General features: G+C 48.4%; 1 protein-coding gene across 3 annotated transcripts in view; it reads left to right on the top strand.

The window, feature by feature from the left end:
* The first annotated feature begins 9,265 nt into the window (after nt 1-9,265).
* The window catches only part of PTPN5 (protein tyrosine phosphatase non-receptor type 5), a 46,576-nt gene continuing 28,787 nt past the window's right edge, over nt 9,266-27,054 (top strand). Inside the window, exons 1-2 of one of the 3 annotated variants that reach the window (XM_016219432.2) lie at nt 9,266-9,340; nt 22,552-22,628. In XM_016219432.2, coding sequence (XP_016074918.2) covers nt 22,604-22,628 — 25 coding nt within the window. In that variant the 5' untranslated portion in view covers nt 9,266-9,340; nt 22,552-22,603. Of the gene's footprint in view, nt 9,341-22,551; nt 22,629-27,054 lie in introns of those variants that run through there. The other 2 variants (XM_087821773.1, XM_087821772.1) reach the window with 2 other exon arrangements.

The raw sequence follows: 27,054 nt of genomic DNA, 5'->3' as shown, positions 1-27,054 counted from the left end.
TTAATACTCATCAAGAGGGAGAATCAGAAGAAGCTTGCTTTAGGTGGGGTGAGCAAGAGTATGCAACAATTATATTCTCGGTCACGAAATATTCTGAAAAGACACGGACCACCTGGACATCCCAGAAAATACCATATTGGTCCACTATATAGATGACATCATATTCATTTGACTTGATGGCCAAGAAGCAGCAAATACTCTGGCTGCCCGGGAGATAAATATTACAAATATTACAAAACTGCCTGTCCCACCTGTGAGGTTTTAGGGGTTCGGTGGTTTCAGGCATTCTCAGTCATCCCCTTCAAAGTAAAAGACCTTACACCTCCTGCCACCAAGAAAGAAGCCCAAGGCCTGGGAAGCCTCTTGGTATTCTGGAAGCAGAATATTTCACACTGGGGCTACTGCTCTGGCCTATATATTGAATGATGTGGAAGCGGCTGTTGTATGCAAAAAATTTTAAACCTTTACAATGTCGCCTCCAAACCATAACCACATACGATTTTTTTTGAAAAATAAAAGGTAACTTTATTGACTGTTAATCTTACCATGAAATGCCTATAAGAATAATTACGGGGTGCCCTGACCAGGAATTGAACTGGCATGGGACGATGCTGAACCAACTGAGCCCCTCTGGCCGGGCCATATGATTTTTTATCTAAACTGGAATCACACTATTTACACTTACTTTTAATATGCTTGTTCTTGTTATCAATATATACAAATTCAATTTTTAATTCCAATTTGTTAATGATCTTTAATTGTGACTTCAGGCAAGGCACTTCTCTGTGGGTCTCAGTTACTTCATCTCTAAAATGAGGATGTTGGGAAAGATCACCTCTAAGATGCCTTCCATCTCTGATAACTTATGAATATATGCAACTTCTGATGCCTACATCTGTTCTTCTCTCTCTTCTCCTCTCATCCACAGGCAATACCCAGGGCCATGGCACCTTGGAGAATGAAGACCTGGAACCACCCTCCCTCAGATTCTACTTCCATGACCCAGAACAGCTGCCAGTGGTAGGGCTCCTGTTTGTCAGGGTGATGTCCTGAGACCTCAATTGCTTTCATTCTGAGATACAAATCTCCTTAGTGCCCCAAGTTCCTGATAAATCATTGTTATCTTTTTTTTTGTCAAGCCAGACTAGCATTATTTGGAATCAATGAATCTTAGAACCTCTGAATAAAAAAGCACATTGTGGCTTGTTTTGTCCTGATAAAATGTAAGCTCATAAAACAAGGAATTCGTTTTGTTCATAACTTGTACTGCTTGTCACTTTCTAGGTAGTAGGTTCTCAGTATTTAATCATTTGAATAAGTGGATCTAACCTTGTCTCTACCCTTTTCTAGCATTCCCAAGGACTCTTGCAACATCTGCTCTACATCTCCAACTACTGAAAGCTGATTGATTGCCTCTTGAAATAAGCAATTCCACTGCTGCACTGAGCAACAGGTGTAATTGGAGGATGGCAGTGTCAAACTCAATATATCCTCTACCCCAGCGATTTTCAACTGGTGTGCTGCAGGAGGCATGCTGGTGTGCTGCAGGATTTTAGTGTTCCATGAGATGCAAAAGGTTGAAAATCGCTGCTCTACCCCAATTGTAAGTTAAGAGCTGAGGGGCAAGAGGTGGATATGCCAAATGGGCAAAAGTTGGCTCTGAGAGTGAAAATACAAGCTTAGAGACAATAACCTTCCCTTCCCATCTGTAGTCTGTATATTACTTTACAGAACATTTATGCACATTTCTTTTATACTATCTTGAAGGTTAGGCAGAGGCAGGATTTAAATTCAATCCGTGTTTGTTGAATGGTTGAGTCCTTCTGCAATTTTTATGTAAGCCACCAGGGGGCGCACTTGTTGCTTAAATCGTCATTTAATGAGGCCTGCAGCTGGGGGCCAGCAGTCTGAGAGCTATACTGAACTTAAATAATCCGAGTTTTAGGTCCTGTCACTGGCCCTTTCTACAAAGGAACAATGCTAAAAGTAAGATTACCTGGCAAGGCAGGTACCCAGGGCACATTACATCTACTGAGGATGGACAGAAATCCTTTACTGCTGATTAAATATCCAGAGAGCAAGCCAAGACCTATGGGGAAATATGGCTTCAAGGTGAAGGGGCCGCAGGGCCTTGCTGGCATGGAAGGATAGTCATACAGACTTTACCGTCGGTGCTACTTTATTCTCTAAATGTCTGGCAGTCTCCTTCTAAAATATTAGGGCTAGAAGGCAGTATATACAAGAGTACCCAAGCATTCCCTCTACCCTTCTATTTTACAGATGGGGAAACTGAGGCCCAGAGGAAAATAAATTACTTGCCCAAGGTCAAATGACTATCTAGTAGCAGAGCCAGAATTAAAACCCAGGAGGTTGTTTCACTGAGAATAGTTTGGCTGATGGGGGATGGTCTTTAGAAATAACCCTTTGGATTCAGAGCAACCTAAACTCTATTGACAACCTAAACTCTATTAAGATTGGTCTTTTTAGAAGGGGCTATTTACTATGATATCTCTGCTCAAAGGGGGGGGGGAATGGAAGGGAAGGAGGAAGGGAGAAGACAAGAAGAGTTTTCTGATGGCTTTGTCTCCAGGCAGCCTCTGCTGCTGCTCTCTCTTCCTAGCAACTGCAGCTATGCTGCATTGTTTGAAACACTCTTTTTTTTTTTTTTTTTTTCAGAATCAAAAGATGAAGGATATATTCCCAAAACAAAAGGCATTTTTCTTCCAAGGGCTCAGATAAATCATAATTCAAGGACAAAAGCGTCAAGGGTGAGCAATCCCTCAAAAACCATCTGCAGAACAATTAAGCATTGTCAATAGCATAACTCATTTCTGAAGTGCAGGCTTGGAGAGCCTTGGAAGCCAGAAGTAGAAAGGGCCATGGAATCACGGTTTTCAAATACCACACTTTACAAATAAGGGGTGTGTGATTCACAGAGGGGAAGAGACAGGGTCATAACTCAAATGCTTTCACAGGCCAAGGAAATAAAGCAAGCTGGGCCAGATAAGAGATACTTTAGATATGTTACAGGAAATGTGACTTCCCCTTTCAGAAAGACAACAGGGCAAGCATCTTGACAAATGGCAGATAACACATGCCCTCAGTAATGGGGTAAGAGTGGGGACAGTGGCACACTGGGCATGCCCTGTCTCAAGGGAGTAACTGCTACCAGCTCCATTGGCCACTATCATGTAGGCATATGAGCCTGAAGTTGTCAGATCTTCTGTTATTTTAATATGGATTTGTACTTGAAATGTCCTAGTTGCTTTTTAACTGTGGCAACTAATTTGAATTGGTTGCAGGCCAACCAGAGCCCTTCTGGAGTCTGATTTCCGCCACAAGTATCTGGTGCGGGTATTGTGGGATGCACTGCACTGGACTACACAGCCTCTCGGGGCCCTTTGAGAGCAGGGCTGAGATTCTCGGTGCTTCTATGATGCTGCTGCTCTCTAGAATCCCCAAAGTTCAAGTCCAGACCTAATCACTCTTTCCACTTAGCAACCTCCTGTAGCTTCTAAGTGCATTAGAATGATACCCAAACTCCTCCACAGCCTTCAAGGCCCCACACAGCCTGGCTCCTGTCCTCCTCTCCCGCCTCCTCTCTCCTGTGGCCTTCCTGCTGTTCCTAGAAGAGAAAGCTCTGCCTGGGAGCTCTCTCCCTACTCTGCATGGCTGGTTCCTTCCAGTAATTCAGATGTTCTCTTCTCTGAGAGGCCCTCTCAACACCCACTCAAAAGTGACCCTCCCCACCTTCTCTCATCACCCCACTCTCTTTCTTCATTGCGCTTAGCACTGTCTGAAATTACCCTTTCATTCATTGTTTTAACCTGGCTCATTGGCAGTGTGTCCCCACTAGCATAGAAGTTCCACGAGAGCAGAGAAGCTGTCTTGCTCTCTAATGTGTACCCAGCTTCTGGAACAATGGCTACCTCCCAGTAGGCCCTTAATAAAATATCTTCTAAACAACTGCTTTACAGGAGCCCAGAGCAGTGACAATCGATGAGACTAACTTCTGACTCCCACTCCTCCTGAGACAAGTATTTCTGATATTTCTTCCTGGGATCAGCAGCCAGGTGCCCTTGGCCTTCACCTTGAGCTAACAGGCTGGTGTCTGTAGCCCCCAGAGGGTTGGCCGGGATCCATGAAGAGCTACTAACTGCAAGATCACATCACACTCCACACCCGCATACAGCCCAGCAATTGGTCTAAGCTTGCATTCTCTCTGCACACACCTTGCTACTGTCCTTGGTTTTCCACTCTTCAGGCTTGCAGCCAGGAAATAAGACTCCAGAGATGAACTCTCAGGAACACAAGGATGTCCTCTCCCTTTAAATCAATAGTCTCACACGAAAACTCTGCTTTTTATTTTCCCATCTCCATCCCCATAGCATCTGTTCCAAATCCCAAAGCCTTAGCAATGGTACTTGGACACTATCCCTAGACCCTCCCTGAAAGGGTTTCCTTTGCTGTCCTAGGTGTAGGGATTATGTCCAGCTTTCATTGAGGCCCCACCAAAATTAGCTTCATGAATCCCACTTACGCATTCGCTGAAACAATGAAACTAAGGTCATTGGCCACAGTGACTCTAAGGGTCTACCCTCAGAAAACCCTCCTGAAGACATGTTCTGAGAGCTAAGTGCTAGAGCTGCCTCAACTTCTTCATGGAAATGAAAAGGTGGAAAAGAAAGAAGGAGGAAAGGGAAAGAAAATATGAGCTGGTAAAAAGAAAGTGACCTACCTTGCCACTTTAGATATAGTACCTGTTTCTTCCTCTCTGAAATAATCACTCAAGTATTCAACAAAAATTTATTGAGCACCTACTATATACCAGGCAGTGTCTTTGACACCTGGGATGTATCAAACACACAAAGATGCCTGCCTATGTGGACCTTGTGTTCTAGTGGAAGGAGACAGGCAATTAAACAGTGGACATATTAAATAGGTAAGTATCTAATTTGTGATTCCTAAATAAATTTAGTAGTATAGAATGTATTATAGACTATCTTATATGTTATATAAAGTATATAATACAAGGATATATAATATAGTTTAGAAATTATCCAATATGTTAGAAGGTAAATGTATCCTAAAAGAAATGATAAAGTGAGCCTGAGACTGCTGAAGGAAGCAGGAAGAGGCAGACTCCAGTATTAATTAAGGAGCATGGTCAGGGTAGGTCTCATTGAGAAACTTAGGCTTGAGCAAAGGCTTGAAGGAGGTGAGGGCATTCATTCTATGTAACTGACTTTTTCCCTTTCTTTTTCACATCCAAGAAGATCAGAACCAAATCTGAGGCTCAGTCCTCTAGAGGCCCCTGTGATCTGCAAATCTGTGGGCTTTGCCCCTTGGAGAGGCAGGACAGGACAGTGGTTAAGGACATGGGTTCCAATATCAAAATGGATTCAAATACTGGCTCTACCATTTACCACATATGTGACTTTGAGCATCATATTTAATCTCGCTGAGCCTCAGCTACCTAAACCTCAAAATGAAGGTAATAATAGCACCTACCTTACAGGGCTCTTTTAAGCATTAAATGAAATAATGTACATAAATTCCTCTGCACACAGGAAGAATTCGATAAAAATCAGCTGTAATTATTAAGCCTTGGTCTTGTCTCTTAAAGTTTATTTACATTTTCCTGGGTCCTGATTCTCTATCCTTATTGCTATTTTAACACTGTTTTATGGTTTCCGCTCTTGGGGTAAACTACCTCAAATCCTTTGTGGACTGGGCTGGGTTATAAATAAGTAAGTACATAAATAAAAATCTAGACAGGGGAACATTTTCACTGAAATAAAACATTTTATTACAATAGAGTGAATTGTGAGGCCAAAAGCAAAAGATATTGATCCTAATTTCTAACTGTCCATCAAAAACCACCAGCAAGACACTCCCTGGTTACCAGACCATCTTTCTCTTTCCCAAACCCCTCCTCCTCCCCCCATCAAGAGAGGGTAAATGAGTCACACAAAGTGACCCAGTAAGACAAAATCCTCCCAACCTCACAATTACTTCACTGCCATGGGTTGCAGAGAGCTCTCCTTCCCCAGTAGAGGAGAGAAAGAAACTCAATGGGGTTGTTTTCCATGGTGATGGGATTTGGGAAGAAGGTGCCAACACTGTGCACAGTCAGACGTAGATCAGAATCTCATTACTGCCATTAATCAGTGAGTGCTGGGCCGTAGGGAAATCCCTGGACCTCTCTGAGGCCCAGTTTCCTTGTCAGTAATAACAGTACCTCCCTCCTAAGGTGCCTGTGCAAATGAATGAAGAGAATGGAGGGAAGCAATGTGGATAGCTTACTGGAAAAGCCCTCAATAAATGTGAGACTTTCCTTCCTTACCTGTACTCCAGGGCAACACTCAGTGGACTATGGGGAACAGGAAACTCTTCAATAAGAGTGGACAGGGCAGATACCTGAGAAGACTAATTTAGGTACGGCCCTGTATGATAGAAACTCCCTACAAGAAGTAAGGGGGAAAGACCATTTTTGAGCTCCTTCCTTCTAGGCATATCATCACACTTCTTTCTCACCATAACCCTTTGAGATGTTGTGATCCACATCTAACAGCTGGAACTGGATTTCAACCCACAGCACATAGCTGGAAATGTTTGAGAGGCAGCTCTGGTCTTCTGGAATTGATTTTATGAACGGCAAGGACCAGCTCCCATCACAGGACATCACATGCACCACTGACAGAAACCTGTGAGTTTCAGGCACTCCTGGAGTACCTCTGTGACTCCAGAGCGGAGTTCAGCAAGGAGGTAGGCCAGGCTGACCTCGCTGAGGCTTCCTAAGGCCCTCCCCTCCCCTCCCCTCCATCACCCCCCGCAAGGGGTTTCCCTGTTACGGCATCCCTGCTCTGTAAGCTCTGGTATTAGCTAGATCTGAATTTGAAACACACACCCATCACATATCAACAGGAGGACCTTCGGCAAGTCACATATTTTCTTGTTCCCCTTCCAAAAATGGGGATATTAAAATGCCTACCTCCCAAAGCTGCCATGAAGATTAAATAAAGCACTGCATTGAAAACACACAAAACGGTGCCTGGCACATAGTAAGTGCTCGCTTATGGTAGCTGCTACTGTACACTGATGCTTTATGCTGGCTGAACCACAGAGATGATGCTCTCGGGGGGGGGGGGTGTCCCTGAGCACCAGCTGACATGTCTACGCACACGTCCATACAGGCTGAGCATTACGGCCTGCTTATCTGACATTTGGTTCTCACCTCACAGGAAACTTCCTGGGAATAACAAGATTTAGCTGGACTCTGTGCCGCTCCTAGGAAAAAAAGACGAATCAGGGTCCAGGCCAGGGCCTCCCACTCACTGCCCTTGGTCCACAAGCATGTACTGCCGGTCCCCTCTGCTGGGAACTGGGGAGAGAGGAGACACAGCCCCATCCCAGGAGATCATAGTGCACTTTGGGAAAGGGCAAGGAACTGCTGTTACAGCGAACAGAAAGGCACGAGGGCCGAGGGTCCCTGCAAAGATGAGGAAGGCTCCACACAGGACGTATTTGAACTGTACCTTGAAAATTAGGTGAGACCTGGGGGAAAGGTATTCCAGGCTGAAAGAAAGTATGGCAGGAACAAAGGCTAGAAACACGGGGCTTGTTTAGAGAATAGCCTGCTGAGGCAGGAGGACTGGGATGCCAGAGGACTGAGGTGAGAGCTGGTAGTGAAGGACCAGTGGGCCTGAGGGGTAGGGAACACAAAGATCATGAGTACCATGGAGAAAATGGGGGGGGGGCCTGCAATTTAAAATAGGATGGTCACAGAAAGCCTCTTTAAAGTGACACATTTAAGAGATTAAGGAGCAAGTCATGTGACTACCTGGGGTAAGTTTTTGGGCAGAGAAAATAGCAGTACAAAGGTCCTGAGACCACAAGGTGGTTGCCATGCTGGTAATGCGTTAAAAAGGCCAGTGTGACAGGGGTATTAAGGTTAGAAAGTTAAAAGGGAGCCAGCTCAGGAGAGGCCTTGCAGGCCGTTATAGAGGCTTGCGCTTTCACTTGGATGAAATGGAGAGCATTGTAGGACTTCTAGCAAAGGAGCAACATGATCTGACTTACGCTGTAAAAGGATCGTTCTGTCTGCTGTGTAGACATCAACTGCAAGGGGCCAAGGGTGGAAGCCGGGAAACCAGTAAGGAGGCTTTTGCCGACAACCAGGCAAAAGGGGATGGTGGCTGGAGGGTTCCTCCTGTAAAAATGGAGCTTAGAATCCCCGAACTGTATGCAGCCCAACGCGTCAAAAAAAAAAAAAAAAAAAAAAATGGAACCTCCGGCCAACGGGGTGCCAGCCTGGGGAATGCGGGGTTATGGGCAGCTCCTTGTGCCTCCTCGCCCTGGTGCCCAGGAGAAAGTCAAGACAGGTGCGCGCCCCGTAAAGCGTCAGAGGCGCGAGAACTGTCCGAGGGGTGCCTTGCTCCCCAGAGACGGAACAAGGAAGGGCGGCAAAGGAGGGGACCTCCTCCCAACCCTGGAGCGGGTCCTGGGCACCCACCCGTGTGCGCTCGGGTCTGCAACCTCTCCGCCTCTGCAGCTGTGGGCACCGTGTGAGCATCAAGTGGGGAGCGCCACAGCACCCTCTCCGTGCAAACCACCCCTCCGCCCCAGCTCTGACCCCTTTGTCTCATTTTCCCCCGCTGCCATCTGCCCGCCTGTCCGTCCCCCACAGATTTCGGCGCGCACGGCCCCGCCGGGATCCCTCCGGCGCTCGCCGTAGCGGCGCAGCCGGGCCCGGGGCTCCGGAGGGAAGAAAATCATGAATGAAATGGATGAGGCGCTCGGGTTCCCCGCCCTCCCGGTTCAGGCAACCTCGGCGCGGGGGCGGGGGCGGCGCCGGCGGGGACTCCGAGCGGAATCCAGGAGAGGGGTGCCCGGAGATCCGGGCCAGGGATTAACGGCCGGCGACCCGGCCTCGCTCGGCCCGAGACGCCGCGGGGGCTCTCCGCCCCCCGCCCGCCGGCGCGCGGGCCCTGCGCAATTCCCGGGCGCAGCGCAAGCCCGCCCGGAGGCGGGGCGGAGCCCGGGCTGGGCTGGGGGCGCCGAACCTACCCGGCGGCTGCGCCTGCGACTCCGCAGCTGAGGCGCATTGGTGGGGCGGTCCAGCGGAGGAGCGCGCACGGAGAGCCGGACGGAGCGCCGCGCGGACAGACAGACGGACCGACGCCCCCGCACACGCAGACGCACAGAGCTCGGCGCGGTCTCCTTCACACACACGCGCAGACACTCACCGGGACACACGCAGATACACGCACACTCGCGCGCAGAGCCTCCCTGCCGGGCTGCCCGCCCGCTCGCCGGCGCCTGGAGCCCGCTCTGGCCGGTAAGTGTGGCATTTCCGTCGGCGCCTTTGTGTGGGGAGCTGGAAGGCGGAGGGCGCAGGATCCTTCCCCGGGCCGCCACGCAACTGAGACCTCCTCCAGCCCCCAGGGCAGCGAAGCCAGCGCCCGCCCCCGCCACGCCCCCGTGGGGCTCACAGCGCCCCCGGACTTGGGGGGGAGGGTCCCCACCCTGGGGAGGAAGCCCGGCGCTGGGGAGCCGGGAAGGAGCAACAACCACTCCCCACGGAGCTCGGACGCGGTTCCGGGGAGGGGTCAGGACAGTGGTCCCGGGTCCGAGCCTCTGCGGCCGAGGCTGGTGCGCGGCTCTTGGCTGCATCGCCTCTCCAGGACTGCAGCTCCAGAGGGAGACTGGAAATCGCCGCTAGCCTGTTGGCTTGTAAACTGCGGCTCCCTCGCTTCGCCACCCCCGGACCGTGTAGCTTAAACCACCCACTTCCCACCCACCGCCAAAATAAAGCCCAGTGCGTTCACCTCCCCCAGCATGCTCCTTTTTCCTAGATGCGGCCCAGGCTCCTGCAAAACCTGCAGATTGCCTGGGTCAGAGCCCTGAGGGGCTACCTCACCAAGGATCGTGTCAGGACCAGATGAACCTTTGGAACTCATTTAACCCCTCATTTTACAGATGGGGAAACTGAGGCCCAGTGAGGTAGCTTGACCAAGGTCACCGGAGAGTTAGTGGTAAAGCCTGCATTAGAATCTAGAGTCCCTAGCTTTGGTACTCATTTTCCCTGATACAATTCGATCCTATTCCCATTGAAGCCCCAAAACCCCAAAATTCATCTGAATGTAATTCCTGCCCCCCCCCCCCCAACTTGGAATGTCAGGTGCCATTCATTTGCTACCATCCTAACTGTAAAAAAAAAAAAAAAAAGGTTAGCCTTTAATTTGCCTCATTCCGGCCTCAGAGGAGAGCTCTCTTATGCAAGCACTCCAGGTTTGGGATTTAGTTTGGGAGAATGAATCAGTCCTGGACAGGAGATCAGATACCATGTTGTTCGTCCTGGTTCTCCCAGGAGTCACTGAGCCTGTGTCCTCAATTGGACCAGGTGATGTAGCATCCAAAGAGTCATCCCCTCCCCCCACTTCGACCTGACTGCATGCCTTCCACCCACTCTTCCCTCCACTGTAAAGGCCTAGGTCTCTAATCCAACCCTTTCATCATCGCTTTGTGGAGGTCCCCAAGTCCTTCACGTTGGGCCACCTCTTCCTTCTCGATGTTTGTTGAGTGTTGCTGACAAAGCTGCTAGGGAAGCTTGAGTTACAGCATTACCGGGCTCTGCTGGCAGCTCAGGGCAAGGCTTCCTCAAGGGCAGCTGGGTATCCCCTGAGCTGGCACAGAGAGGGTGCCCTGAGAGGCAAGGTGTAGGAGTGCAAGCTGGATGGTGACTGGATAAAGTCAGTCACCTCTGAGGAGACTCCGTTGGATGGGATAGTTGGTAAGGAGGGCAATGATCAGGCTCTAGGTGCCTGAGGCTCTTGTCTCAAGAGCTCCCTTCTTGAGTAGGATGAGCAGCCCAGCATGGAGCAGAGCCAGGGTGGCCAGGTGACGTAACTCCAGGATCCACCATTCATATTGCAGTCCACCTAAACGGCACTGTGCTCCAAAAGAACCATTTGCACAGACTTCATAATGAGTAGTAGCTCCTGGGGTTTGGCATTGCAGTAGCTCCCACCCTGAGAGTGAAGAGATCTGGTTCCAGGCCCGGTCTTCCTTACAGGTTGGACAGTTTCAGTAAATGCTAATAACCTCTCTGGGTCTCAGTTCCTCCATCCAAAAAATGAGATCATTGGATTGAAGGGTTTCAGGATATCTTTCAGGTCTGAACTGTGGGGGGGTGAGGGGGAGGGCACTTATTTATATAACTGCTATGGGCCTGGTTTTCTTTTATTACTCCATGAGGAGTAGGATGAAATGAGATAGTTTATGTAAAGTACTTAGCACAGTGCCTGGGGCATAGAAAACGCTCAGGAATTGGTGGCTTTATGGCTGTACCCTCCACTTCCCCTTTTCATATTTCTCAAGGACATGAGATTAGGGCCTCAAAGTCCCTCTTCATCAATATCCTTTCCCCAGTGACCCGTCCCTGTATTTAGTGCTCAGCCAGCATAAGTCATTCATGCAGCCTCCTTGGGAGAGGTCACACTTTTGTTTATCAGGTATTTCACACCTAAGTGTGATTGAATTTATTAACTTAAATAGTGTCAAAGCTTTTCTTACACTTTGTCACTTATACTTAATTCTCATTACACACACATAAGATCAGTAGTGTTATTATTGCCATTTTATAGATGGGAGAGTTGAGACTCAGAGTTTAGCTTATCTACGGGGGCACGCTGTGGAAGTCTCAGAGCTAGAGTTGTGCCTCCTACTCAGATCATCTGACTCCGGTTTCTGAGCTCTTTCATCTATGTCACATTGCCTGTCCTTTTCCAAGACCCGCCCTAAAAGCAAGATTGTTAACCCCTTAGAGTTGAGAAGAAGGAGGGGTTTCATTCTTCTGGAAGATCAGAAATGGCTTTTTGGGAAGCCAGGTAGCATTTGAGCTGGGTCTAAATGATTTGTACAATAGAAGGAAGGAGCGGAAATATTGCAAGTAATGTAAACAGCATGAGCAGAGAATAGGGATTGGGGGGTGGTTCTAGGGCTTGTGTGGAAACTGGAAAGCGATTCATTCCAACTGGTGCAAAGAGGTAAAAAGAGGAGCAGTGAGAAGGAAGGCTGGGCAGGAGGGTGGAGACAGTTGCTGGGGGCATTGAGTGCTGAGCTAAGGGGTTGGTCTTTAGGGGGATTTTTTTAAATCCCCACCTGAGGATATTTTTTCCATTGCTTTTTCAGAGAGAATGGAAGGGGGAGAGAGAGAGAGAGAGAGAGAGAGACATTGATGTGAGAGAGACTGATTGGTTGCCTCCTACACTCAAGCGTGCAGCTGAGGCACATGCCCTTGACCGGAATCGAACCCAGACCCTTCAGTCCGCTGGCTGACACTCTAACCACTGAGACAAACTGGCTAGGGCTAGTCTTTAGTTTTTAAGTATAAGAGAGACATGATGAAACCTGGCCATTAGGAAACTCACTCTGACTGCCCGTTGAAGAACAGATCGGAGGGAGAGAACCTACTGTCAGGTAGCTGGTAGGAAACAGTGGCAGTGGTCTAGGTGAGAGAGAAGGATGGTCTGGACTGGGGTGGTTGTAAGAATGAAGAGGAAAAGGAGTTGATACAGGAGGCTACAGCTTCACCAAAATTGGCAGCTGATTGGGTATGTGTGGAGGAATGAGAAGTGAGGACCAGGTTTTGATCCTGCGTGGCTAAGGATGCCATTCACAGAAAGAGTCCATCGGGGAAGAGTGGGGAGGCTTAGGAGTGGAGGCCATGGATCTGATAGGGAACCTTGAAAACTCCTACTGCAAAGCTGGCTCATTGAGCACCCCAAACTGTTAAGAGCTGGTTCATTCATTCATTCTTTCATTCTCCAAATACATATAAGCATCTGTTACACGCCAGGTTGGTCTAGGCTCTAGGGACACATTGCTGAAAAAGATGAACTATCTGCCCAAGCTCTACCAAGGCAGACAGAAAATATAACCAAAGATAGAACATTTCAAGGGGGTGAGCAATGCTCTGGAGGAACATTAACCAGGGTGAGGAGTGCCTGGGGGACAAGAGTGGAGGAAGAGATTTGCCTTTAAATAGAATTGTCTTTAAGGAGGTAACATTTGGACAAAGACCTGAATGAAGTGAGGAGGAGACCTGGGAGAATAAAAGCATTCTGGGAAGAGGGACCTCAAAAGTGGTCTTTACCACTCCCTTGTGGCAGGCAGCTCTTGCTACTCCCACATCCCAGAGGAAGAAACTGAGTCTCTGAGACACTGGCCCAGCTCCCTGGGGGGAGAAAGTGGCACATCATAGGGTTTCAACCAGTTCTCTCTGCCTCCAAATCCATCTTTTTTCCTGAGGACCATGGCTGCCTTAAGATGTGTGACCTCAGAATGGCCAACCTGTCATGTTTTGAGGGATTCTACCCTTGACCGAAGACCTCTGTTGACAGCCCACCCTAGGCCCTGGTTTCAAACTGTCCACTGGCACAAGACAGTGAGAGAACTAACCATCCTCTGCCCAGGACCAGGCTCCATCCTGTCTTCTCCATCGAGCACCTGAGCAGGACCAGAGCGATCATTTGCCTGCTCTCATGCCAGTCCCTAGCCCTTCTGAGTGCCTATCAGCTCCTGTAAAAAGGAGAGTAATGATATCTTCTTCACAAGGTCGCCCCAAGGGTCTAATGAAATAAGGGATTGGAAAGTACATGGCACATAGTAGGTATGCAGCTGAGGTTTATTCAGTCTGATTCAGTCAATTTTCAACCTCGATTCCTGGTCCCATCTGGCTTTTTTTTTTTTTTTCCTGTTCCATTTGTCTTCCTGGCCACACTCTTCTCTCTTCTGGCAAAGGAGTTTCAGATCAGTTAATGCAGCCTCTGCCAGGCCCAGCTTCTGAAGCAGTTTGCCTAACTCTTCCACCAAACCCTAAAGTGCCAGGATCTTCCCAGCCTGTGCTGCCACAGCTTAGCTAGGACTGAGCACAGAAGGGTTCAATCAGAGGCTGAGGGAGGGGCGCTGACAAAGGATTAGACCCTGAAGTGGGGTATGGCAGGAGCTAGGGGCCTCCCTAGCTGCAGGTGGAGCAAACCTAGCTCTGAACTCCAGCTTTTCCCTCTGTGAGTGCTACAAGCCCCGTAAGAGGCGGTTTTGTAAGCAGTGAAACTCAGGGCAGATGTCAAAAGGATCATCCTGGATGATCTGAAGCAGGGCACAGGTGTTCCTGGCGGTCCAGGCCAAGGCTTGGCATTAGGGACATCTCGGGCTGAAACCAGAGGCAGGTAGAGACCAGAGCACAAAATCATTTGTGATCAGGGTGGGTATGTAACCAGCACAGGTTGGAATTCTAATTCCAGGTGGAGGGGGTGAGCTGCAAGAGTGGACAGGCCTCTGTCCTAGAAGGCAGATGACCAAGACAGAGACTGCGTCTGCCAGAAGGCAGAGGCCACGTGCTAGGACTGGGCCAGTGTCAGAGCCAGACAAGCAGCAGTATCGTTAAAACTCTTAGCAACAATAATACTAGTTAACACGTAATGTACTATGTACAAGGTATTCTTCTAAGAGCGTCCTGTTCACTCGTCACAACAATATTATGAGTTAGTGCTATTGCTGGTCGATTTTACAGATGAGAAAACTGAGGCACAGAGAAGTCAAGTATCTTCCTCAAGATTGGGCAGCCAGTGGGGGAGCCTTGATTCATGCTCCGGCAGCCCAATCCCAAAGCCTGTGCTTTGTGGTAATTTTAATGAGCTATTTATACATGCTCAAACTTTAGCCCACTTTTCATTGATTTTTCCAAGAAATATGTCTTGAATATCTGCCTGGTGCCAGATAGAGTATTAAGCACGGGAAACAGGAAAGTTCATATAAGAGGCTGTAAACCTAATGTTTTAAGTAAAGGCTGAGCCTAGCGTTGAAGCAAACTCAGTTTGAAGCCTGCTTCTGCCCCTTACCAACTGTCTGACCCTGAGCAAGTGACTCAGTCTCTCCAGGTCCCAATCTGCACATGTGTAGGAGGGGGTGATAACTGGGTTTAAGCTCAGAGGGTTATAGTGAGAAATGAATAATGTCATGAACAGTGCTTGGCATGGTACCCAGCACACAGTAAGCACTCGGTAATCAGAAGCTGTGGGGATTATAAACCGCAGTGTGAGGCAGGGATACAGGTATCAATAGAGGATTACCAAACACAGAGGTGAAAACAGAAAAGGGAGTACCCAGGTCTTCCTAAGGGAATTGGGGAAGGTTCTGTTGAAGAGGTGACATTTGAACAGGGTCTTGGACACATCTTAAAGAGTTTTCCAAGCGGGGGGGGAGGGGAAATGGGGCTTTTCCAGTAAAGAAAAAATGCACTCAATGGCATTATTGGCATTATTGGTAAGAGCGAGTGTCTAACTAAATTGGAAATACCAGAACATCCCACAAGAGGTGTGATCTCACCTTCATGTTTGTGATTGCCTGTTTCTCCTTGTAAATTAAACTGTATACTTGGGGAATAGAAGGGATGTAGAGACAGGGAGCAGAATGGAATGTTTTCGGAGTCTAGGAGAGCAGAGAGTTAAACGAGATGAACATTGAACTCTGAAATCCTGCTCTTCAGTTGATTTTATTTTGAGCTCCTGTCCACCACAAGGGTAAGACTATCCACAGCAGGTTCTCATTATTACAGCTGAACAGGCTCCATCAATAACTGGCTGGAATGGGGTCTGCCCTCCACCCTTGAAGGTGGGACAGCCTTTGCCCAGGCTCCATGACCCCAAGGCCTGGTTTCCCTGGTGCTGGGAGCGCCCTCTGCTGGTTTCCTGCCACTCCACCACCATTCGCCTCATTAAACCTGAACAGCCCCAGAATTGAAGCTTGACCTTAAGGAAAGGTCACCTATAGCCCCACGGTAAGCTGGGCCTCTCCGGCACACTTCCATCTTCTCTTCCCTTGGGTCTCTGCCACACTTACGCCTCCGTCTCCCACCAACAGAGCAGGATAGAGGAGAAGTCGTCATTTATCTGGGCACATCCCAAGCAGAGAACACTCAGACCCTGTGTTTGGGATGCAGAACACTCCAAGTTTGCAGTCTGCTCAGTTGTGGGGACAGATGGCTGGACAGTGGACAGCTGGGCAGGGAGGATAGGCAGCTTGGCAGGATAGAAATAGCAGTGAACTAAGCATTGGGAGTCCTGGGCTCAGAGCCTATCTGTTCCACAAGTTTGCTGCACATATCAGTCTGGGTCCTTTGGTTGCCAGCAACAGAAACTGACTCTTGGTAACTTAGGCAGAAAAGCTACTTATTAGAAAACTTTGGGGTATGACACAGAATGACAGGTAACTGACCTCGAAGTCAGGATTTTGTTAACTACCTGAAAATAACTGTTCACACTGTGACCTGGGGCAAGTCACTTAACCTCTCTTGCCTCAATTTCCCTACCTGGATGTTCTAAAGCTGGCCTCTCTCCTCCATTCATGTTTCCAGTGTGCTTTTTGCTGAGAAAACTTCCTGCCCTGGTCCCAGATGGCTCCTTTCCCCATCTTGGAAATGAATGATGAGGGCGTGAGTTGAGGGAGGGTGTGTGGTACCCTGCAGCTCTTCCCATTAAGGAGGGCAAGCCCTCTCCACATGCATGCTCTGAGACCTGGGACTCATTTGCACAAGGTAGTCAGTCTGATCACTTGTTCTCTTGGAACCAGCATGTCCTCTGCCCCTACACACTGACCATGCTAATGAAAATCTGGATGGCATATGGGCTCTTCCTGGTCATGGTCTAGCCATCTCCAGGGCTTGGGAAGCTCCTAGCTAGAGTCTGCCCTTACAGAGCTCCCAGAGCCACCAACCTCAAGACCCTGTCCCGCCCTCCATCGGACCATTTAACATGTACATCTACAGACTCAGCCCTATGCTGAACACCTGGGATGCAGAGGTGGCTGAGGAGGTGGAGATGCTCCAAGTCACTGAAAGCCTGGTGAGGAGGCAGGTGCCTAAACAGCTAACTATAGTAGCAGAACAAAGTAAGAGGCAGAGAGAAATGTAAGATGGGGATGTGGGGAGCCCAGAAATGGGAGAGCTTGATTCTTCCTAGGAGATCAGAGAGTCCTCCATGGAAGAGGTAATGTCGAGAATGAGTAAGATTGGGCAGGAGGGGAAAGGAAATTCTAGGCTGAGGGAACATCATGAACAAAAGCCTGGAGGTGGGAGTAGACAGGTCTGATTCAGGGAATGGAGGAGTCTGAGCTTCAAGAGGGTGGTAGGTTCTTCTTCTTGACAGTGAGGAATGTCTAGAGGGCCCCGGCAGCCTCAAGAGTGTGAAGCCCAAGGTTGTCAGCCTGGGGTTGGGTCAGGAGGGTCCTGGGTGCTCAGCCTCCCACCCAGGAATCCTAGCTTCAGCATCCCAGCTCGTCCTCCGCCTCCCTCCTCCAACCTGTCAGCAATTAACTCTGCATAAATCCTGGGCACAGCTGGCATCCACTCCAGGATGCCTCCTAACAGCACCCACTCATCCCCCATCCCACCCCCAGGTCGAGGTGAGGTGCTCCCAGTCCATCTTGGACAGACCTCTGATAGAACACATCACCCAGCCCACAGCAGGTCTCTGATCTGTCTCTGCCACCAGCCACAATCTCTGAGAAGATGGGCACCCAGCACAGGTGGAGTAGCTGGGTGGTACACATTACCTTCACATGTGTGAATGAACAGATGATGGTGATGATATTCAAGCTACAAGGGACTTAGAGTCCGACCTCTTATTTTATAGACGAGACCTCAGGGGCCCAGGGTAAGAGAGGATTGCCCAAAGTCATAAGTATGTTGAGGACAGAATTTGAGTGAGATTTTGGTTCACAATAGCCGAAAGGTGGAAACAATCTAGAAGTCCATCACCTAATGAATGGATAAATAAAATGTAATATATTCTTACAGCCAAATAAATATTCAGCCAAAACAGGAATGAAGTCCTGTTACAATTGGATGAACCTTGAAAACATTATGCTGAGCAAAAGAAGCCATACACGGAAGGACACATATTGTATATGATTCCATTTATAAGAAATATCCAGAATAGGCAAATATATAGAGATAAGAAGCTTAGAGGATGCCAGGGGCTGGGAAAGGGGAGAATGGGTAGAATATCTTTTTTAAAATATGTTTTAATTCATTTTAGAGAGAGGGCAAAGGAAAGGGATAGAGATAGAAACACTCATGAGAGAGAAACATCAATCGACTGCCTCCTGCATGCCCCCTGCTGGGGATCAAGCCCGCAACCCAGGCATGTGCCCTGACTGGGAATCAAACCGGTGACCTCTTGATTCATGAGACAACCCTCAACCACTGAGCCACCCCAGCCTGGTCGGTAATAACTTTTTAATGGGTGTGGGGTTTCCGTTTGGGGTGATGAAAATGTCTGTAACTAGATAATGGTGGTGGTTGTACAACATTGTAAATGTATTTAATGCCACTGAACTGTATACCTTAAAATGGTTAAAATGAATTTTATGTTATGTGAATTTTGCCACAATAAAAAAAAAAAAGTTGTTTGGGACCAGATCAGATGCCCTAAGCTGGGTCTAATGTCCATTCTTCAAACAGAACTGCTGGCTCCACTTCCTGTTACAGACCTCCCCAGCCCAGGCCATTGGTAGAGGAGCCTGGGGCACCCCCATGGTCAAGTGGAAGACAGCTGCCCCCGCAGGAGGCAGGATTCCTGGCAGCCAGGCTTGCTCCTTGCTCATGTTCCTCTGCTGGGGCCTAGCCCCCATCACTTCCTCAACCCACCGACTAGCCTGCTTCCAACTAATGCCAGCTGTTCCATACATCTCGGGCCTCCGCGCTGCACAGAAAGGTCTTTCCCTTGAGACCTCTCATACACCTAGAAACATCCTGTAGGAACCAGCTCTTACCTTCCCCTTGGAGAAGACTTCCTCCCCAGCCCCCTTACCACAAGCTGAGCTGAGCCCTTCCCAGGGTGTCACATGCATGTGTCAATGAAAGTAGGTGTGGGTACATCATGTTTGCACATGTTTCTCTCCAGGAGGACTGGGAGCTGTGGAGGGAGGGGCCTGGCTTGTGCGTCACTATATTCCTGGGACAGCCGTGGTGCCTTGCTCATAGGAGGTGTTCGGCAAATGCTTGTCAAATGGGGCAATGGCCTTGGGAAGGTTCTCTTCCCTCCCAGACGTTCCCCATCATTGAGGGAGGGACAGGCTAGGTGATGTCCCTTCATCTCCAGGGTTTTCTGGTTGGAAGAGCAACAGTAGGGGGCCACTCCAGCAAGTTGCTGCCTGTTGTCACAGTTTTCTGCTCCTTTGCCCACTGATAGAAGTGGAGGAAATAGAAGGAGCCTGCAGCAATCTACTGCAAGCAGCTATTTCTGCTCTTGGCAAGGAGAAGGGAGGGCAGTGCCCAGAGACTAGGCTTCTCCAGGTAGCCTGAATGGACCATCTCTTCTCTTTGGAAATCTAATTAAAGCCTTCCCCTGGAAGCCTCGACATGTGGGTTTGGGCTGAGGGTACCTGGAGTTCTTCAGCTGCAGGGCTGAGCAGCAGGTTCTTGCTCCATTTTCCTCTACAAACTCGAGGTGCTACTCTTTCTGTTTCTCTGATTATGAAATTAGTCATTTTCTAGGAAGCTTATTTATAGAGTCCTCTGCATGCATGCAGCACCAAGCTATTCTGAACGCAGCTTGGGGCCAGGGAGGCTTAAGGTGTAAAAGCGTCTGTGAGTCACCCCTGGGGCCCCTTCCGGAGGTATCTGGATACCTCGGTTACCTTTCTGCACCCAGCCAGTGGCCAACCCTCATGGACTGTCATCAGACGGGGATGCTCTTTAGAATAAAGAGAAAATTCTTTCTCAGGATTGGGAGATTAGGGATAGGCCTTCTTCATCCCAATTTCCGTGGCCACAATGTGTGACCTGGGGCAAGTCAAACCCCCATTTTGTGCCTCAGTTTCCTTCTCTGCAAACGCATTGCTCCAGATGTGTGATTCTGTGACTGCTCTTGACAGCAGCTTTGGAGAAGGGTTCCAAGTGGCTTAACAAAGACCTGCCCACCAGGTAGCTCAGATGATAACCACGTTTGAGGTTCCTGGTGGTTTTTCAAGATGGTCAGGGCAACATTCATTTATTCAACAAGTATTTATTTAGTGAGCACATACTATGAGCCAGCCACTGTGTGAGACTTTGAAAATAAAACAGAAATAGTGGCCTCTGCCCTCATGTAACTTATGGTCTAATGGTTGAGACAGATGTTAATCAAATAATGACATAAATCAAAATGAAATTTCAAATTGTGTCAAGTGCTATGAGAAAAAAGTACTGAGAAGTAAAGCCAGGGGAACTTTCTAGGTAGAGAAAAGCATGTACAAACTCATTATGAAAAATCCTGACCAGAGTGCAGAGGTCAAGAGGAAAGGGGGCAGGAAATAGGTTGGAGAGATAAACAAGGGTCAGACCATGTAAGATCAAGTAAACTTTGTTAAAGGATTTTTATCTTTGTTCCAAGTGCAGTATGATGCCATTCAAGTCATTTTTCAAGGAAGGTTATATGATAAATGGTGAGTTTGGAAAGAGTTGATTCTAGCTCAAGCCTGTCCCATTCAGTTGTGTAGGTTGTAAACTGCACAACCTGTATAGCACATGTATATATTGGAGCACATGGAGAATGTTTTGGAGGCCAGACTGAATGGATGCTGGAGACCAGTTAAAAGACTGCCTCGGGCTCTGGCTGGTGTGGCTTGGTTGGTTGGAGCATCGTCCCCTGCACCGAAGGGTCGTGGGTTCAAATCCTGGTCAGGGCACGCACCCAGGTTTTCAGGTTCGATGCCCAGTCGGGGCACATACGGGAGGCAACCAATTGATGTTACTCTCTCACATCAGTGTTTCTCTCACGCTCTCTCTCTCTCCTTCTCTCCCTCCTCTCCCTTCCTCTCCTTTCCTCTCTCTCAAATCAATTTTTTTAAAAATGTCCTCGAGTGAGGATTGAAAAAATAAAAATAAATTAAATAAAGACTGCCTCAGTAATCTAGGCAGGAGATGCTGGACTTGGGCCAAGGTGGAGGTGGTGGAGAGGAAGAAAGGTAGAAAGACTCAGGAGGCATTGAAAGGACCCTCTGCAGATTTGGGGTTGTCGGAGACCATGCCAGTGCAGTGAGGAAAATATCAAATAATGCAACGCCAGCTGCAAGCACCTTAAGCCAGCCTGTCTGCCCTTTATTATTTCAGATCTGCAGCCCAGCCTGAGATCGGTCTCAGGACCAGTCCGAGAGACAGGATTGCAGGACTGGTGGGCAGAGAGGCAGTTCACCTCTGGGACATCTTGAAAGTAGTATGCTAGTCGGGCTATATTAAAGTTCGTTTTGGTTGTCAGTCTCAGAAATCAGATCCCACTAGCTTATGCTAAAATGTTGGAATTTACTGGAAGGATTCTGGGGCATCTCTTGGCCTTGATGGACATGCTGCCCAATCAAGACTCAGGATGGGCTGGACTGCAGCAGCTCCAAGGCCCTAGGCAGCAGATGTTTTGGACCTTTTCTCTAGGGCACTGCAGCTACTGTGATTCAGCCCCAGCAACCGCAGGCTCCAGGCCCTCCGGCATGCATTTGAAAAGTACAGGCAAGAACATCTGATTGACCCAGCCTGGTTGGTGTGTCCAGCCATGGATCAGCCATCTGCTGTCAGGCGTCAGGGACATGAAGGTCAGGCCGGGCCATCGGAGCCCACACCTGCATTTCAGGCCGTTCCCAGAGTCAGGAGCCCCTGTGAGCTGCACAATTGCCCTCAGAGCGCCTCAGTCTATAGACACTTCATGGGGTCTGCCTGATCCACAGCAACCTTTTTCCAGCTTACTGGGTAAAGGAGAAAAGCTAGACCCCAGTGGAGTCCTGGAAGGTGCCCTGGTGGTCTAGAAAGAGGGTTTTCTGATTTCAGAAAGAAATAGAACATTTAGAATACGCCAAAAAAAAATACATATTGCTACTTCTAGCTATTTCTGGAAAAGAGTTTTGCGTATCACTGTCCACTGCCTGAGGCACAGGGCACTTGCAGTCCTTGGGGAGCTGGACATAGACTGTGCTACGGACCCCTCTACTTGCTTACCCCACCAATGCTTTCAGCTTTTAAACCCACCGGAACTAAAAGGCAGAACAGCACTGCAGTGAACATGAGCCTGGAGTCCTAGACTGTCATTTCATATCCAGCTCCACCCTAATGAGCCCTGTGACCTTGGGCAAGTTCTGTACCTTCTTGAGCCTGTTTAATAATTCCTAATTCATGGGGTCACAATGAAGACTCAGTGTGATAAAATTTATAAAGTGCTTTGCACATGGTAAGCCCTCCTTGAATGGTAGAGATGGTGATCATCATGACCATGATGATGACAATGGTGGTCATAGTGATGCTACTGTTACTGGTTTCACATGGAAGATACCTGCAGACTTCTCCGATCTCTGCAGCTTGACCCCTCTCTAGGTTGGTCTTTTCCTAAGATCCCCCTATGGAGTGGGGTGGGGTTATTCAAAGGGACACAGGGCAAGAAAAGGAAGGCTTTTTATCTTTGCCCAGGTTTCTGTTTTGATCCTAGCTCAACAGCATCATCTCCCGTTTTTATCCTGCTGCAGGAGAGAGGGAGAGAACCACACTGCTGATGACTCCGAGGGAGGGGCCCTGGACATGTGCTGCAGTGAGAGACTGCCGGGTGAGTCTTCCAGCACCCAAATGACCCCCAGAGTTCTGAATGGAGGGAGAGAGCCCCAGATGACACTGGGGCTGGAGTAAAGCCTGCTTAGCTGTGAACTTGCTTGAGAGGAGTGACTCAGCTGGTCCGTAGATCTTCATTTAAATGGGATTTGTTTTTCTAGTCCCTGATGTCTTTCTGACCTATCGTCGTTTGGAGCTGCTCTGGCTCGCATGGAGGGAAGAGTGGGTGGCTGAGGGTGTACTGGGAGGGTGGAGAGAATGGTGAGGAGCTGGGCCCCAGCAGCGTGCTGTGCAGATTTCACAAGGTAAGATTAGGAAACACAACCTGACTGTGGCATGAACCCAAGGTGGGGTGGAGAATGTGAAGAAACTGCCTGGCAGCCCTGTTGAGAAGCCTGGTTGTGAAAGTAAAATTGTGCCGCTTGAGTCTGGTTGGCCACAGCTGGGGAGAGCCCAGCTGTCTGAACCTTGGGCCATGTCACCACAGAGATATTACCAAGGGACTCTGCCCAGGGGGGCAGATGTCCTGGTTATAGACTAAATACCCAAGTCATGTCAAGCAGTGTTGGAAGGAATAAAGGGAAGAAAGGTGGGGGAAGATTTTTATGGGGTTTTTTTTCTCTTTAGAAACTTTTTATTAGTGTTTTTTTCTTCTTATAACAAATAGCCATTGTAGAAATACTAGAAAATAAAAAGTAAAGAAAAGAAAAATTACCATAATCCTGTAATACGACATACATTTTCATATCTCGCCTTCTACACCTTTTTTGTTTAAAAAAACAACCAGCCATTTGAATTCTAATATTGAAGTCCTAAGCCTGTAGCTTTTCAGAAACCTCATGATTGGCAAGGAAACTTAAAATGGAGTCTTCAGTGACACTCTTTAAGCTAGACATTTAAAACAACTAAAGCAATGACTCTTTAAAATAAACAGTTATTGCATTGGCCAGGTGGCTCAGTTGGTTGGAGCATCGTCCCATACACCAAAAGTGGCAGATTTCAAGTCAGGGTACATATCTAGGTTGCGGATTTGATGCCCAGTCTGAATGCATACAGAAGGCAACTGATCAATGTTTCTCTCACATCAATATTTCCCTCTCTCTCTCTCTCTCTCTCTCTCTCTCACAAAATCAATAAAAATATGTCCTCGAGTGAGGATTACAAAAAATAAAAAAAAGTAAGCATTCATTTTATTCACACCATGAGCCAGCGCCCCAGTTGCTGCTGAAGCTCTTCAGGTGAACGGTGAGGCCATGATGCAATTCACACTTTATCCAGTAGGGGGTGCCATTGCTCAAAACACTTTGGATCTCCTGTTGAGATGGTCTAGGACAGGGGCCACTGCACAGTTGTCGTGGGGACTTGAAACAACTAGCTTGAAGGAAAGAATTCTCTAAAGGCATGTGAGGGCTGTATGCAACTATCTGAAAGACTGTCGTGTGAATGGGGCAACCAATTCATTCTGTGCCCCTCTTAGGAAGATGGCAGAAACCCAAAACACAGAAACTAGAGAGGCCTGTTGGTCCGTGAGATGCAGAACCTTCTTTCTGACTCTAAAAGTGGTCCAGTCATAGAACTTGATAATTTAAGAAGAAGAAAATGAGAGTTCCATCACTGGAGGCATTCAGGTATTTTCTGGATAGACATTGGAGAGGAAATTTCCACACTGGGTGGGAGGTCAAGATGACATCAGAAGTCCCTTTCAACTACTAAACAGTTCTGTGATTCAGATATGAGTCATAGAATTTGGAGATGATTCTACAACCAGGGATGGCCCCTACTGGCTAGAAAAAAATCCATGGAAAATAGGACATGATGTATATTTGTCCAGAGAGTAGCATGGTGGGGAGGAAAGAGCATGGGGTTTGGCCTTTGAGTCTGGCTGTTCTGTTTACAGGTTGTGTTAATGAACAAATCACTTAACCTTGCTGGGCCTCTAATACCTCATATGTAAGTGGAAACAACAAAATGAATATTTTCCCAAAGATTAAATAAATAAAAGCACTTATTCAACAAACATTTATTGAGCACCTACTATGTGTCAGGTACTATACTGGGTGCTAGGGATAATAGTGGTGAATAAAGCAGACATAGTCCCTGCTCTGCTTTAAATTGCTTCTGGAAAATGGGATGAAGCCACAGCAGAGAGGCTATAAGTAATAAGCATGTTTAATTCTGACCTTCTCTCCCTTTCCTCCCTGAAAGCCAGCAACCAGTGTAGAATGGGAGTATTGGTTATCTCCATTGGAGCTGGCACATTGCCTTTCTTGTGCTATGTGCACTATTCCAAATGTTTTTACATATATATGTCATGCAGTCCCCTCCACTAACCTAGGGAGTCTGCATCATTTGCTGTTTTCATCTTATAGATGAGAGGGCCAAGCCCAGGGAGGTTAGGGAATCTGTCCAGGTCACTTAGCTAGTGTTTGGTAGAGTGAGAATTCACTCCAGGCTATCTCTTCAGAGTTCATGCTCCTGGAGCCATCATCATCTTCTGGAACCCTGTAGATTGAGGTAGGAAGAGCTAAGGAGTGTCTGTCCCAAGGGGGGATTTGGGGAGGAGGGGACGCTGTGCATGTCCCCTTCTGTGTCCTTCCTCTGCAAAACTCTGCCTTCCAGAGGTGAGGCTAGTTGTGTGGCCCTCAGGACCCCATGATGCCATCTTGATATGATATTGAAGTAACTTTTGTCTGTTTCCTCTATGGGACCATGAGCTCCTTGAAGGCAAGTACCTCTCTATTTCATCTTCCATGTCTAACATTCAGCCACTCATTTCTTCATTCATTCAGTAGCTATTCATTGAGCACCTACGTGTGCTGAGCACTCTTGTAAACACCGAAGATTCAACAGTGCACCAAACTGAGAAAATTTCTACCCCCACAGAACAGTGTTGTGTACTGGTTAACAGCAGGGACCCTTGACCAGGCATGGCTCCACCACTTACCATGGGGTGATCATGGGCAAGCTACTTAACCTTTCTGTGTGTCCCATAAGTAAAATACATAGTGTGATAGGTAGTGATAAGTGCTATGTAAAGAATTAAGGCCAAAGAGCTGGGGATGGGAAAAGACTGGAGATTGGTTCTGGAAGCTGGTAAGTAGATTTCCACAAATGTTTGCCAGCTGAAACCACTGACCTGAACTGCAACTTGGACATAAAGGGAGATGGCAGTATAAAGACCAAGAGAATTGGGGCGCTGGCCCTTTAGAATGAGCTCATGGGCACTGCAAGCAGTTGCATAATGATCGTGTAAAAATATAGCCCTCGAGTAATCTCTGTTCCTCCCAGCTGTCTTCCCTGCTGGGCAAGACCAGAGGGGAGGCAGAGTGGGGACCAGCCCTGCCTGATGACTCACTTATTCCTACACGCACTGCACTGCCAGGCTGGGCCGACACTCCCAGCCACAGTCACCCAGACCTGAGCCATCACCGAGCAGGTCATACAGTCCTCCGGATTGGAACTGCCAGGTGAAAACATCCTCAGGCATCACCCGGACCCACAGCTGCCCCAGGGGCAGGCATGTGCTCACACACTCTTATGTATTCTCACTTGTCACAGCCTCGTGCACACGCACTCACGTGCACATGCCCACACACAGTCATGCAGGCACGTGCCCTCCCTGGCTTACAGAGCCCAGTGGAGGCTCACCCCCACCCTCAAGCTTACGCACTTGCCAGGCTTCTTCCTCTTGCACACTCAGGCTATCTTAGCTCCATGGCTCCATCATGCACCCCCTTCCACTAGACATGTTTTTAGAGATGGACAGACTTGTTTGCTCTCCCCTTCCCTCTTTAGGTCTCTTTTTCTTCCACAGCCACACCCCTTCTCATGCACACATACAGACAGGCTGGCATACTCCTTCCCTCCCATTCTGTGCCCCGTCCCCAGGCCCCCAGTTACGCATCATTCCCAGGTGTCCCTCGGTGCCTCCTCCACTCTGTCACACACACACATTTATTTTTCTTCTTCCCTCATGCGCACTTTTTCACATGGTCACCCTCCTTTTCTTTTTTTCATTCTCCCTTGCTGGCTCGCTTATTTGCTCACAGTCACCCAAACACATTTATACACACTCCCCCTCTTCTGCGCGTAGGTGTTCACATTCGCAAGAAACCAGGCAACCCTGCCGATGCTGGGGCCTCCGCTCCTTCCCCAGCCAGCACCACTGCAGGCCTAGCCTGGGACCAGCAGCTTCTTCAGGGATACAGGGCAGAGGAGGGAGGTAGATAGGCAACAGCAGGTACAAGTAATGGCACAACACCACCAATGTGTCTCCAGTGGGCAGGGTCATGGGCAGGCCTGCTCCTAACATTTGCAGGGATCGAAGCCAGGCTGCAAATGGGGCCCTGAGTGTTGCATCACCCCGCCGCTCAGTCCTACACTGCAAGGGCCCCTGTGTACAGGTATGTGGGCATGTCAGCCTG

The sequence above is a fragment of the Miniopterus natalensis genome, chromosome 11 (genome assembly GCF_054644295.1).
Source record: "Miniopterus natalensis isolate mMinNat1 chromosome 11, mMinNat1.hap1, whole genome shotgun sequence".
Lineage (NCBI taxonomy): Eukaryota > Metazoa > Chordata > Mammalia > Chiroptera > Miniopteridae > Miniopterus > Miniopterus natalensis.
Note: the sequence above shows the minus strand (reverse complement) of the source record. Positions and strands in the feature narration are given on the sequence as shown.